The 11,526-nt window shown below is 40.8% G+C and overlaps 1 protein-coding gene across 1 annotated transcript; it reads left to right on the top strand.

Annotated features, from left to right (window-relative positions):
* Positions 1 to 2,155: 2,155 nt before the first annotated feature.
* LGALS1 (galectin 1) lies at positions 2,156 to 10,636 on the top strand. The gene is made up of 4 exons (XM_063427457.1): positions 2,156 to 2,259; positions 4,385 to 4,464; positions 8,501 to 8,672; positions 9,927 to 10,636. The coding sequence occupies exons 1-4, from the start codon at positions 2,254 to 2,256 to the stop codon at positions 10,068 to 10,070; spliced, it is 402 nt and encodes a 133-aa protein (XP_063283527.1). The 5' UTR covers positions 2,156 to 2,253; the 3' UTR covers positions 10,071 to 10,636.
* The last annotated feature ends 890 nt before the right edge of the window (positions 10,637 to 11,526 follow it).

The following is an 11,526-nucleotide window of genomic DNA, read 5'->3' on the forward strand; positions in this document are numbered from 1 at the left end:
CTAAAAATCGGTTCAGGGGTTCGAGATTTCCATGGAAGTCAATTATTTGACCGACCGTGCACATGGTCCTATGCCCAAAACAGTTCCATGAAATCAGGGCTAGCGGTCGGTCAACTTTGGTAACATAAAAATGAAGTTTAAATGCATTCCCGAACTGGAGAATGGTTCCTGTGAAGGCAAAAGAGAGGTTTTGTCACATAGCTCCCCCCAGTTCCATGGGACGGCATACCCGTCTAGACCCAAACGATTTGGCTCGGGGATGTCCGGTCAAGTTGGTTATTTTTCTAGCTCTGGAAAGTGCCGAACCAGGAATACACCCAGGGCAAGCCACTAATGGCTGTTGGGGAGATTTAACTCCCGAACAGGGTCTTTGTATATGGCCCATAGTCAGTGGGCAGGAGGCTAGCGTCCACACTCCTGCAGGAGCCAGTGGCAAACGTCCAGGCAGAGGGGCGTTCGTCGCACCAAGTGATGGCCTTCCCAGGGACTGCTGGCTACTATCGGAAGTTTGTCCCCAACTACAGTGCCCTAGCTAAGCCCCTCACTACCTGACCAAAAATAACCTGCCCAGGCAGGTAAACTGGGCCTTGGAGTGTGAGCAGATGTTCCAAGCCATCAAGAACGCCCTGGTAGATGCCCTTGTCCTGGCTGCTCCTAATTTTAATAAATGTTTTATTATCCACAGATGTTTCTATGTTTGGATTATGAGCGGTGCTGAGCCAGGTCAGGCATCATGGCGGAAAACATCCAGTAGCTTACCTCAGCCGCAAGCTACTGCCCCGGGAGGTGAGCTACACCGCCATCGAGAAGGAATGTCTGGTGGTAGTGTGGGCAACATTTATGGGCAACAATTCACATTGCTCACAGATCACAACCCGTTGGTGTGGCTTAACCGGGTCGCTGGGGACAATGCCAGGCTGTTACGTTGGAGCCTGGCACTACAACCATACGACTTCACTATTCATTACAGACCCGGTAAGCAAAACGGGAATGCTGACGGGTTGTCGAGACAGACAGAACTGGAGAAGTGATCTGTGAGTACTCCCCCGGACATCCGTTGGGATCTGACTGCTTATTCGTATGTTTCCCTTTGTATTTTGTGTTTCCCCCTGTATTTCGTGTGCCTTGTTCTCCCATTCAAGAGCGTCAATAAGAACAGAACCCATTCGTCTCCCGAACGGGGACCACCCGTAACATAAGTGCGAAACTGCAAGGGAAGTAATTAATGAGTGCTCCCCTGGGTGGCCGCCATTTCGCATATTCGAACGCCAACCGGGGGATGCTTCCCTTGCCTGGGGTTCGCACAAGAGCTGCGACCAGTAGGGGAAATGTACAGTGTGGGGGTTCATAAGGTTAGTGGGGACACTTTTGGGGCACTGGCTAGTTTGGTGGGCTTTCTGTGCCTGGGAGACTGAGAAACTAGATCCCTTTTCCCGCGCCCGGGCTCCCAGGCACAGAGGACCCTGGGAGGAAGACCCCTGTTGTTTGGTGTGGGAGGCCCCTTGTATGTGGGTCCGACTTTCTGTACCTGGGAGACAAAGAGACTAGGTCCCTTTTTCCGCGCCTGGGCTCCCAGGTACACAGGATCCTGGGATAGGAACCCCTGTGTGTCTGTGTGGAAGACCCCTTGCAAGAGGTTATGCATAAAAGCTGTGTCTGGCATAATAAAATCGTGTTGTACTCGCAGAGCTGTGTCTCGTCCAGTTACTGGGGAGAATGCGTGTCTTTACACTGTAAGCGGTTCCAGAGTGGCTGAGGGAAGGAATTAGCAGAGGTAACTAGTAAGGCTACCCGAAGTCCACTACAAGCTCCAACCTTTTTTTTTTTTTTAAACTATTTTCCCGCTGGTTGCTAGAGCTGCCAAAGTAACCTTTTGGATATCTGGTTAGTTTCTATATAGATTTTCTGCGTCATGTAAAGGGTTAATATTTTTTTAGAGTGAGTCTCCAGCGATCAGTTATAAAGATAAATATCACAGATATTCTCTATTTAATATCATTGCACAAGTCTGATTTAGCTTGAAACCTCATTCATTGTATTTTTTTCTTCTTCTCACTTTTAACCACTTGTACAAATTTCCAAAAACCTTTTCTGGAAAATATTTCTACTCAGTCCTCCCTCCTCATTTGAGATGCTGATTGGTACTATATATAAAGGGCCACTCCCAGTAATTCAAGCCTTTTCGTTTAGGTCTGCATTATAAAGGAGGGAGTTGGATAGCTGCTAACATTCACAGAGCATTGCAAGCTGAAGATGGCTGTAAGTAAATAGCTTCTAGTGAAGCAGAATACAATTATCTGTATTTAGAAGTAGAATAGGGAGTACTATTTTGCTGTGAGTGTTTATAGTTCTGTGCAGATTGACTGCACTGCCCAATACTGCTGGATGATAGGTATTCTTGTGTAAGCTGAACTGCAGTGGTTTGTAATAATGCTGGTGTCCTAGTTTAGTCCATGTTTTTTTGGGGGGGGGGAAATGGTATCTGCCAAAGTATGTTATCTTAACTACTGCATTTAAGTAGAATAGCTGGACAGATACAATATCTCAGGCTAAATGGTTATGGAAACTGTTTAAAATCCTTGCTGCCTAATAAACTCCCCACTTACCTCTTAATTGTAGGGTGCATGTGGCAGGACATTACCATATTTGGGGAAATCAGCCTTTTCAAATAGCTGCCACACCCAAGAACAATGACTATGGCAATCTCTAAAAAGATGCAAATAGGAGTGATAGTCGGCTCATGGTGTGAATATTCTATTGGTATAAATAGCAGCAGCTGAGAAATATTCTAGTGGCTACTCCTTTAGCTCGTACAAAGTATCAAACCGTATTTAGGTGATGTGCCCCACCAAGAAACAAAGTGCAATTGCGGCTGAAATTGATTGGGGCGGGGGAAGGTTTTTTTTTTTTTGGTTTTTTTTTTGTCACATCACCTGAAAACTGAGTTTGATATTTTGTACTTTGGCAATCTCTTCACCCAGCTCTTAATTCTAATTCATAGATGCCGTATAATGAAAGTAAATTTAACAAAATGCTCCAGTTGTCTCAAGTATGGGATTTATTTTTTCTCTCCAACCCCCACCTCCACCACTCACATGATCTAATGTAATCTGAATTTTAATGCTCTGGGTTGCACTGTTGATTTAAAATAAACATGATCTTCGTTTCATAAGCACAGCGTGACAAATATAGAACAATTTCCTCTTCTAAATCTGACTTGTAACAGTGAGGGGAAAGGTGTGGGGGGGGGGGGGGGGGGGGTTTGAAACTTGGCATTCTGCTGTATCAAACTTTATTTATTTATTTATTTATGGGGGGTAATAGGAGTCTTGTGAGTACAATTCTGTAAACCAACCATGAGCCATTATGACATCTCCATAGCCCCTCAGTGTCATAACTTTTCACCTAAAGCATAAATGAGTGTTCTAGGTGCCATAATGAATTTAAAATAAGTTATGGTGCCTTAAGGTCCTGGCCACTTTCTTGCCTTAGGGGATTGAACTGTTTACAAATGGTTTAACCCCAAAGTAGTCAGACTAGAGCCCATTGGCTTAGCAGAAGGACGTAACAATGCTTTGTGCATGTGTAGCCCTGTGTTGGGATGGACTCCATGCTGGCATACCAAGACTCCTTTCCTCTTCTGGTTCAATACCTTTCAATGTTGGAAGAATTGTATCGTGACCACTAGAGCACATTGCAGTGGGTATATTAATGTCTGTAATTGCCTTTTTCTGCCAAATCTTCTTTGACTAGTTTGGCAAGAACTCTCTCTGGTGCCCACAAACTGCAAGTTCGTGTCATACACCCTTTGCAGCTTAAAGGGATACTCTAGTTGCTAGAATGACTGCTTAATGTATTTGTTCTGGTAACTATAATCATTCCCTTCAGGCATTTTCATGCAAACACTGCCTTTTCAGAAGGTGCTTCCTGGGGCAGTGTTGCAGTGTCCAGCACTGCCGTCAGCGTTAATTGTCTCCGTCTAATTTTCCTCATTGAGATGCAGTGATTCTATGAGGAGGTGCTGACTCGTCAAATCTGCATTTGGACCCCGCCCCATTCTATCTCCTTGTCATTTTCACCAATCCAATGCCTTCCCTATGGGAAAGGATTGGATAAAATTCGTAAATTGTGGTGATTTCACTAAGACAGACCAGAGGCAGGGCCAGTGGACCTGTGCGTTGCTGGAAAGAAGGTAAGCGTAACCCCTTCTAAAGAGAGCAAGCCACCTAAATAGTGGTTTTAACAGTTTAGGGTGAGGAATACATTTCTCTGACCCTTTAGTGTTCCTTTAAAAATGCAAAGTCAGACATAAGGCAGTAAACCAGTCTTGCTCTGTCAGATATTGCGTTAACTTTCCAGGTTTTTTTTTTTTTTTTTTACACAGGGTGTTGTCTTGAATAACCTTAACCTGAAGAAAGGACACTGCTTAGAACTGAAGGCTCGCATCCCAACAGATTCAAAAGGGTAAGGGTATCCTGATAAACTCAGTCCCTTTTACTCTGACCAGTCTCGTGTTTAAATCCCATGTTTATGAATGAATTGTCAGACGATTGAATCTAACACTTGGGTGTTAAACAGTTGAGTGGGGAGTTGACTTGATGGCCTCGAAATGAACTTTGGAAGTTATCAAGCTGTGGATCATCTCAAACACTCATCCTGTAGTGGTAAGGCTGGGTTTTGCATATCCAAATGTCAGAATGTATCCATGACATTCTCTGTATTGTGAACTGTTTGCGGGTTACAACAAAAGCTTCTGGGTCTTTTTTTTCCATAACCTATAGTTAACTAAAATGAGAATTCAAGGTCAAAATAACTGAACTGGAAGAAAATCTTCAAGTCGGTTCAGCTAAATTTGCCTTAAATTCACTTTGAATTCTTACTTTGGTAAATAAAACTACTTGTGTCAAAGGCAGATAACGTTTATATTAACATGACCACAGATTCAAGGTGTGTGTGTGCTGTGGATCTAATGGGAGTAATGACCATTAATGGTGCAATTAGCAAAAGGCTTAGAATATCTATTGTTGTGATGTGTGAAATGTTAAAATGTGATAGTCTATATTTGTATTGAGGGGAGGGGGGGGGGGGGAATGCTAAAACGCAGATATTGTAAACTATACTATAGGACATGGGATATACATACAATACAGTGTTGTGGGAGTTTAGGTTCCTTCACTGGTATTTTCTTGTAGGTACATGAAACTGAATGCCCATGTTTTACAAGATTCATCAAACTCTTTTGGGTAACTCGTTCTGATTCTGTAACTCCAAATCACAAAAGAGAGCTGCAACACAATGTAAATACAAATGGAGATCTTTATTTCTCCATTACAGTGCAGTGTCTCTGTCAAGCCGGAGTGCCACATGTGAAAACAAACTAATAAATGTAAAGAGAAAATAAATTAGTCACATCCTCCTAAATAAACAAGTAGCATTTAGTTCTGAACTTCCAAGGCATTTTGATCAAAATAAATGTAATCGGCGAAGCATAGGTCTAATACCGCAACAAAGTACCTGCAGGTAGTAGTCGAAACCTAACAGTAACCCATATGGTATTACCATCTAAAGGGGGGGAAAAAACTAACTGTGGAGTAAAAAATAATTTTCAGAAAATATGGGAGAGAAACAAATGGATGAGATGCTTCTATGTTCTGTAATTAGGAGTTCTGACTGTGGTGCCCAAAAAATGATTGGGGTAAAGTCTCTAAATCAAGTAGAGGATCAGCCAAACTGTTTGAAATATGCCACCAAATGCTCAATCTGAATATTGACCGGATGTGAAATGTTAAAATGTGTTTTTTGTTTTTTGTTAACTGGAATTGGCTTCAGTAAATGAGGTGTGACAAACTCACTTTGCAATAATTAGTTAATATGTAGATGTTTTATAGTAGCCTTTTGGTTTGTCTGACTAGGTTTTCCCAGATAGTTTAATTAGGATGAACAAAATGCTACCTAGATGAAATATGATCATCCAACTTCTTAAAAAAAAAAAAAAAAAAAAAACAGGTGGGTGTTTTTTTATAAAGTGGCTGACTTTATAAAAATAAAAAAATGAGAATTTTCCTGCACCCTCACCAGCTGCTATGAAGTTTCTGGGGTAAAGAGCTTGAACTCTGTTGCTTCAGACCCCAAAGCCCCTCACTAGCAATGTCCATGTTTAAAAATAATTATTGGGTGTTCCCTCATGCCACTTGTTACCTCACTTGGCAGTGCAAGAGGCTCATTCTTGGTAGACTAGTGACAGAATTTTGAATACATCAGTAACACTGCTCCTGAAAGGGGAAGTGACTTGGAGTAGAAGAGCTATAAGTATCTTGCCTAACCCTCTTCCTCTAGGTGTTGCCCCTCAAGCAGATATATCAGTCACCGTACCTCTTTAAGCAAGAACAACCTAAATATTTGTGTGGTTGTTGTTTCAACTGTATAAATGCAATTCCACTGTCAAAATCCTCAGCCTACTTGGCTATTCAAACTACATGTTCATCCAGGTTCCCAATACAGACCAAGGGAATTACACCTGTAATCCAATTCAAACTCTGTTCTTAACTTACAAGTTTTGATGGTAACTAAAACCATAGAAAGTACTATGCACACTTATTGGAGAAGATGTGACCTTTCGACTCACATAGAAGCATTTATCAAGCCTTTATGAGTGAGCTAATATGCTAATCTTCTACAATAAGCCTTCCTTGGACTACGTTCCTGACCTCATGCAGTCCTTTCTTCTCTTGTCATTGAAGGGGAAAACATACCCTGGCTCTTGTTGCACTTAGTAAGTCCTAACTTAAAGTGCCTTTGTGTGTGTGGTTTTTTGGTTTTTGAATCTCAAAGGAATTTTAACAATGAATGTGACATGTGGAGTACCTTATCAGGCACTTGGTAAATGGACACAAAGCAAACCAGGTGTATGGAGCAGCACTAAACTGAGCTACAAGATAAGGGATGTAGCACACCTAAGCATAGGGGAATCCCTGTAAAACCGAGAAACAGGCAGTGCCAATCAATAACAAATGAAATGGATCTAAAAATCTTCTAAAATACAATTTTAAAAAGTCTTTAAAGGGACACTATAGTCACCTGAACAACTTTAGCTTAATGAAGCAGTTTTGGTGTATAGAACATGCCCCTAGAGCCACACTGCTCAATCCTCTGCCGTTTAGGAGTTAAATCCCTTTTGTTTATGAACACTAGTCACACCTCCCTGCATGTGACTTGCACAGCCTTCCATAAACACTTCCTGTAAAGAGAGCCCTATTTAGGCTTTCTTTATTGCAAGTTCTGTGATTTTCTTATCCTCTGCTATGTTAATAGCTTGCTAGACCCTGCAAGAGGCTCCTGTATGTGATTAAAGTTCAATTTAAAGATTGAGATACAATTATGTAAGGTAACTTACATCTGAAAGTGAAACCAGTTTTTTTTTTTCATGCAGGCTCTGTCAATCATAGCCATGGGAGGTGTGGCTAGGGCTGCATAAAAAGAAACAAAGTGATTTAACTCCTAAATGACAGTGAATTGAGCAGTGAAATTGCAGGGGAATGATGTATACACTAAAACTGCTTTATTTAGCTAAAGTAATTTAGGTGACTATATAGTGTTCCTTTAATATACTAGAGTCTAAAAAAATGTAAATACCAGATAAGACAGTCTAAAAAAAAAAAAAAAAAAAAAAAAAAAAAAAAATAGTAATCCATCTTCTAATATTCATAAAATGCTTGAGGAACAACTTCAGTCAATAGCAGCATATGAAAGAAAACACTGGTGTAACAAATGCAGGTCTAAAAATCCAAACTCTCATATGGTAGAGCTATAACCAGCTCTGGATAAAACTGCATGCAGTGATATATCTCCACTTGCTGGATATCCCACTTGCACCTCATCGTTCTGCTGTGAACTACCGCCTGGGCTGTGAGATAATATGCAATTGTGGATATAATACCACTGCATGCTGGTTATTGCTCTCATATGTGAGTTGGCATTTTTAGACCTTTATGTAGTTTTGTTACACATTACGCTACTATATTGCACTATTGGTTCTTGGGGTTTTTGTCCTCTTTAATATGCTACTATTGACGATTACATGGACTAAGTTGTTCAAGCATTTTATGAATATTGGAAGATGGATTACTATTTTTAAGATGGTTGTATCTGTGTTTTTTTTTTTCTCCTCATTTTACTTGGTAAATGGAACCAGAGAGCAAATTTTAGACTGGCCCAGCCAACTTGGCCATCCCCTACCCACCCTTAACTAATGGGGCAGTTTCCTCTCCTCAACAATATGGCTGTGATGACTTTATAGAAGACTGTGCTGCCTCCTATGTGGGTCTCTAAGTTAAGGTGCACAATGAGCAGAGGCTTACTCAGGAAGAAATGAGGAGCCACTAACTCTCTCAATGACCACTATCTGTTTGATTAGCCAAGAACAGTTATTGCCTGGACACATCCATGCTCTATATTGTGTAATGAACTGTCAGATAACGATTTATTTATTTTTTCTCCTTAGATTTTGTGTAAACCTGGGGAAGGATTTGTCAAACTTTATCATTCATTTTAATGCTCGCTTTGACCTCCATGGAGATACAAATACAATAGTCTGCAACTCAAAAGAAGCTGATGCTTGGGGCACGGAGCAGAGGGAATCATCATTCCCCTTTGAACAGGGGGCAGAGACCCTGGTGAGTAACTTAAACTGAAATCTGGACTAGTGTGCTTAAAGGGACACTGTAGGTACCCAGACCACTTCAGCTGATTGAAGTAGTCAGGGTGCTGTGACCCTTTTGCACTTAGTGCTGCTATGTAAAACATTGCAGTTCCAGAGAAACTGCAATATTTACATTACAGCTCTAAGTCTGCCCTCAATGGCTGTCTACCAGACAGCCACTGGGGGTGTTTCCAGAATCCATACTGACTTTTGGTCTGTTATCTGACCTCCAGCATCAGATTATCCCCCAAACTATACTTATCCTTTGAGACAGTTTGGCACCTAGCTTAGGCTTTCTGAAACCAAGAGTAACTGAACACATTACATATGCCCTATTATTGGTATTCATATAGTGACAACTTGTCTTGAAGAACCTGGCAATTACTAGCATATGTGTTCCCTTTTCCCCTTTTGTATTCCTACATGTTAAAATAAGGTAAAGATGCAGTATTACAATGTAACACTGTCCTGAGATTATCCTAAATCTGCCCTGCTTCTGCAAGCCTCGGTAGTGGAATTATGAGCTACATACACTCTAGTCGTTCGCTTGCACGCATTCAATTGCTAGCAATGGTAGCAAAATACCACTGATTTCTTCAATGGGTCAAAGGCCACTTGTCACAAGGGGTCAGTGTCATTACACAGTTTACAATGTCTGTCGTGCTTTGCATTATGTTTGGCAAAGACTTTAGGGATTGCGACTGCCTGACCTGATGCTGAGGACAATCATTCACAGCCAGGTGATGTACCTGCAAGGAAGCTGACCCCTAGTCCTACCATAATGAGGTTATATTGAGCTATGCTGACACATGGATCTGTGCAGTCCATGGATCTCCTGTGATTTCTGCTTTTTAAAAAAGCCGTACACTGTAAAATCAAACATACAAAAACCTGTTTGCATAGCCATCACACCACTGTAATAACAAGCCTGTTTACAGCAGAACATTTCTGTAATGGGACACTAATTTAATACCAATACAGTAGATAAATGGAAAAGCAAACAGTCTGCATTATGTCAATATGTAGTAGCCACTGTTAATGAGAAGGTATTTCACCATATGAACAGTTATTCACATTTTCTTCAAATATGAATGACCGCTCAACATTTACTGTACACATTCCAAATTATGTGTAAGTCTTTGAAATAAAGGTAGAATCTTGTATTGTAAACCAAGCCAACTGGCTTCCTGTAAGTTTAATTTTTCATATATTTTTTTTTTTTTTTTAGGTTTGCTTTGAGTATCAAGAGGACAAGCTGATTGTTAAGTTAAGTAATGGGCAAGAATTCTCATTCCCAATCCGAATGCCTGTGGATACAATTGACTTTCTATCATTGGAAGGCATTGAGTTAAAGTCCATCACTCTTCAGTAACCACTTATGAGCAGTCTATTCTATATATAATCGGCTATTGGAAACCAGTTCTAAAACTTTCAGACATACATGGTACTGTGAGTTAGGTTACCAGACCTGAGGATATAGTTATCAAACAGGGAAACAGAAAGATTTGAAAACAAATTGCAATTTTCAATAGAAAAATAACTATGGAAAATGGCTTGTCTATTTTACCATTCTGGGATTTTATCTTTTACCACACCTTAAATTGCTTTGTGAATAAATACTAGTACTAAACTTTACTTCTATGCGAGAGACTTGGCAAAGGTTCATTGTTTTGAACTTGTTGCAATCACTATGGCTACCATGCAACTGCAGGTGCTTTTCTTTCTCCCACTTTAAACCTATGCGCTGCTTTAAAAGATCTGTTCTGTCTAGTATATAACTTAGGCTTTGTAAATGGTCTATACCTCTCATAGTATCATGTTATGGCTGTACAGTTAACTAGGTGCCACGGTGAGAATTTCCATCTGGTGTCCACACTTTAGAAAAGCAAATCTCTGTATTGTTGGCATAAAACAATAAATTCTCTCATTCAGAATTAAGTGACTGTTTCTAAATGGGGTTTGTGTGTAACTGCCATCTCCAAAATATGAAGTTCTGAAAGCCAATTAATGGTCCCAAATATGTTTGACATGATTGACACTGCTGTTGAAATTAGTGTATAAATAATTCCTCCTATATTTGTTTATATTGCTAACTAATAATGACATGTAAAGACCATGTATTACATAGGCAACATATGTAAATAAAAATGCACCTCCATTAAACCTTGCCACTTTTGCAGTGGTCTCTGCTCACACAGTGAAGAGGCTCAGCCAATTACGGTCTCATTTTTTTTTCTTTCTTTTTTTTAAGGCCCTTGTCAATCCAAATTGCATTTCCTTTTGAGGTCAGGCACCGAACAGGACTTTCATGCTCACTCTTACCCAGACTTTCTGACTAAACCAATATTTTTATTTATTTTTTTGCTTCTGAACTTCTTGGGTGCAAAGGGTGATAACAAAAACAATATTGGGTGAATAATCACCTCCTTTAGAATGCAGAGAATCTCCCCACAAAGGTCCAAGCATAAACTAGTTTCTCAAACTGTGTGGGGATGTCACTACATCAAGTCACAGATGGATCAAAAAAATTAAAGGGACACTATAGTCACCTGAACAACTTTAGATAAATGAAGCCGTTTTGGTGTATAGAACATGCCCCTGCAGCCTCACTGCTCAATCCTCTGCCATTTAGGAGTTAAAGGACCACTCTAGTGCCAGGAAAACATACTCGTTTTCCTGGCACTAGAGTGCCCTGAGGGTGCCCCCACCCTCAGGGACCCCCTCCCGCCCGGCTCGGAAAGGGGTTAAATCTTACCTTTTTCCAGCGCTGGGCGGAGAGCAGTCCTCCTCCGATCCGCCTCTTCTCCTCCCCGTCAGCTGAATGCGCA

This window comes from Pelobates fuscus, chromosome 7 (assembly GCF_036172605.1).
Source record: "Pelobates fuscus isolate aPelFus1 chromosome 7, aPelFus1.pri, whole genome shotgun sequence".
In the NCBI taxonomy this organism is placed as follows: domain Eukaryota; kingdom Metazoa; phylum Chordata; class Amphibia; order Anura; family Pelobatidae; genus Pelobates; species Pelobates fuscus.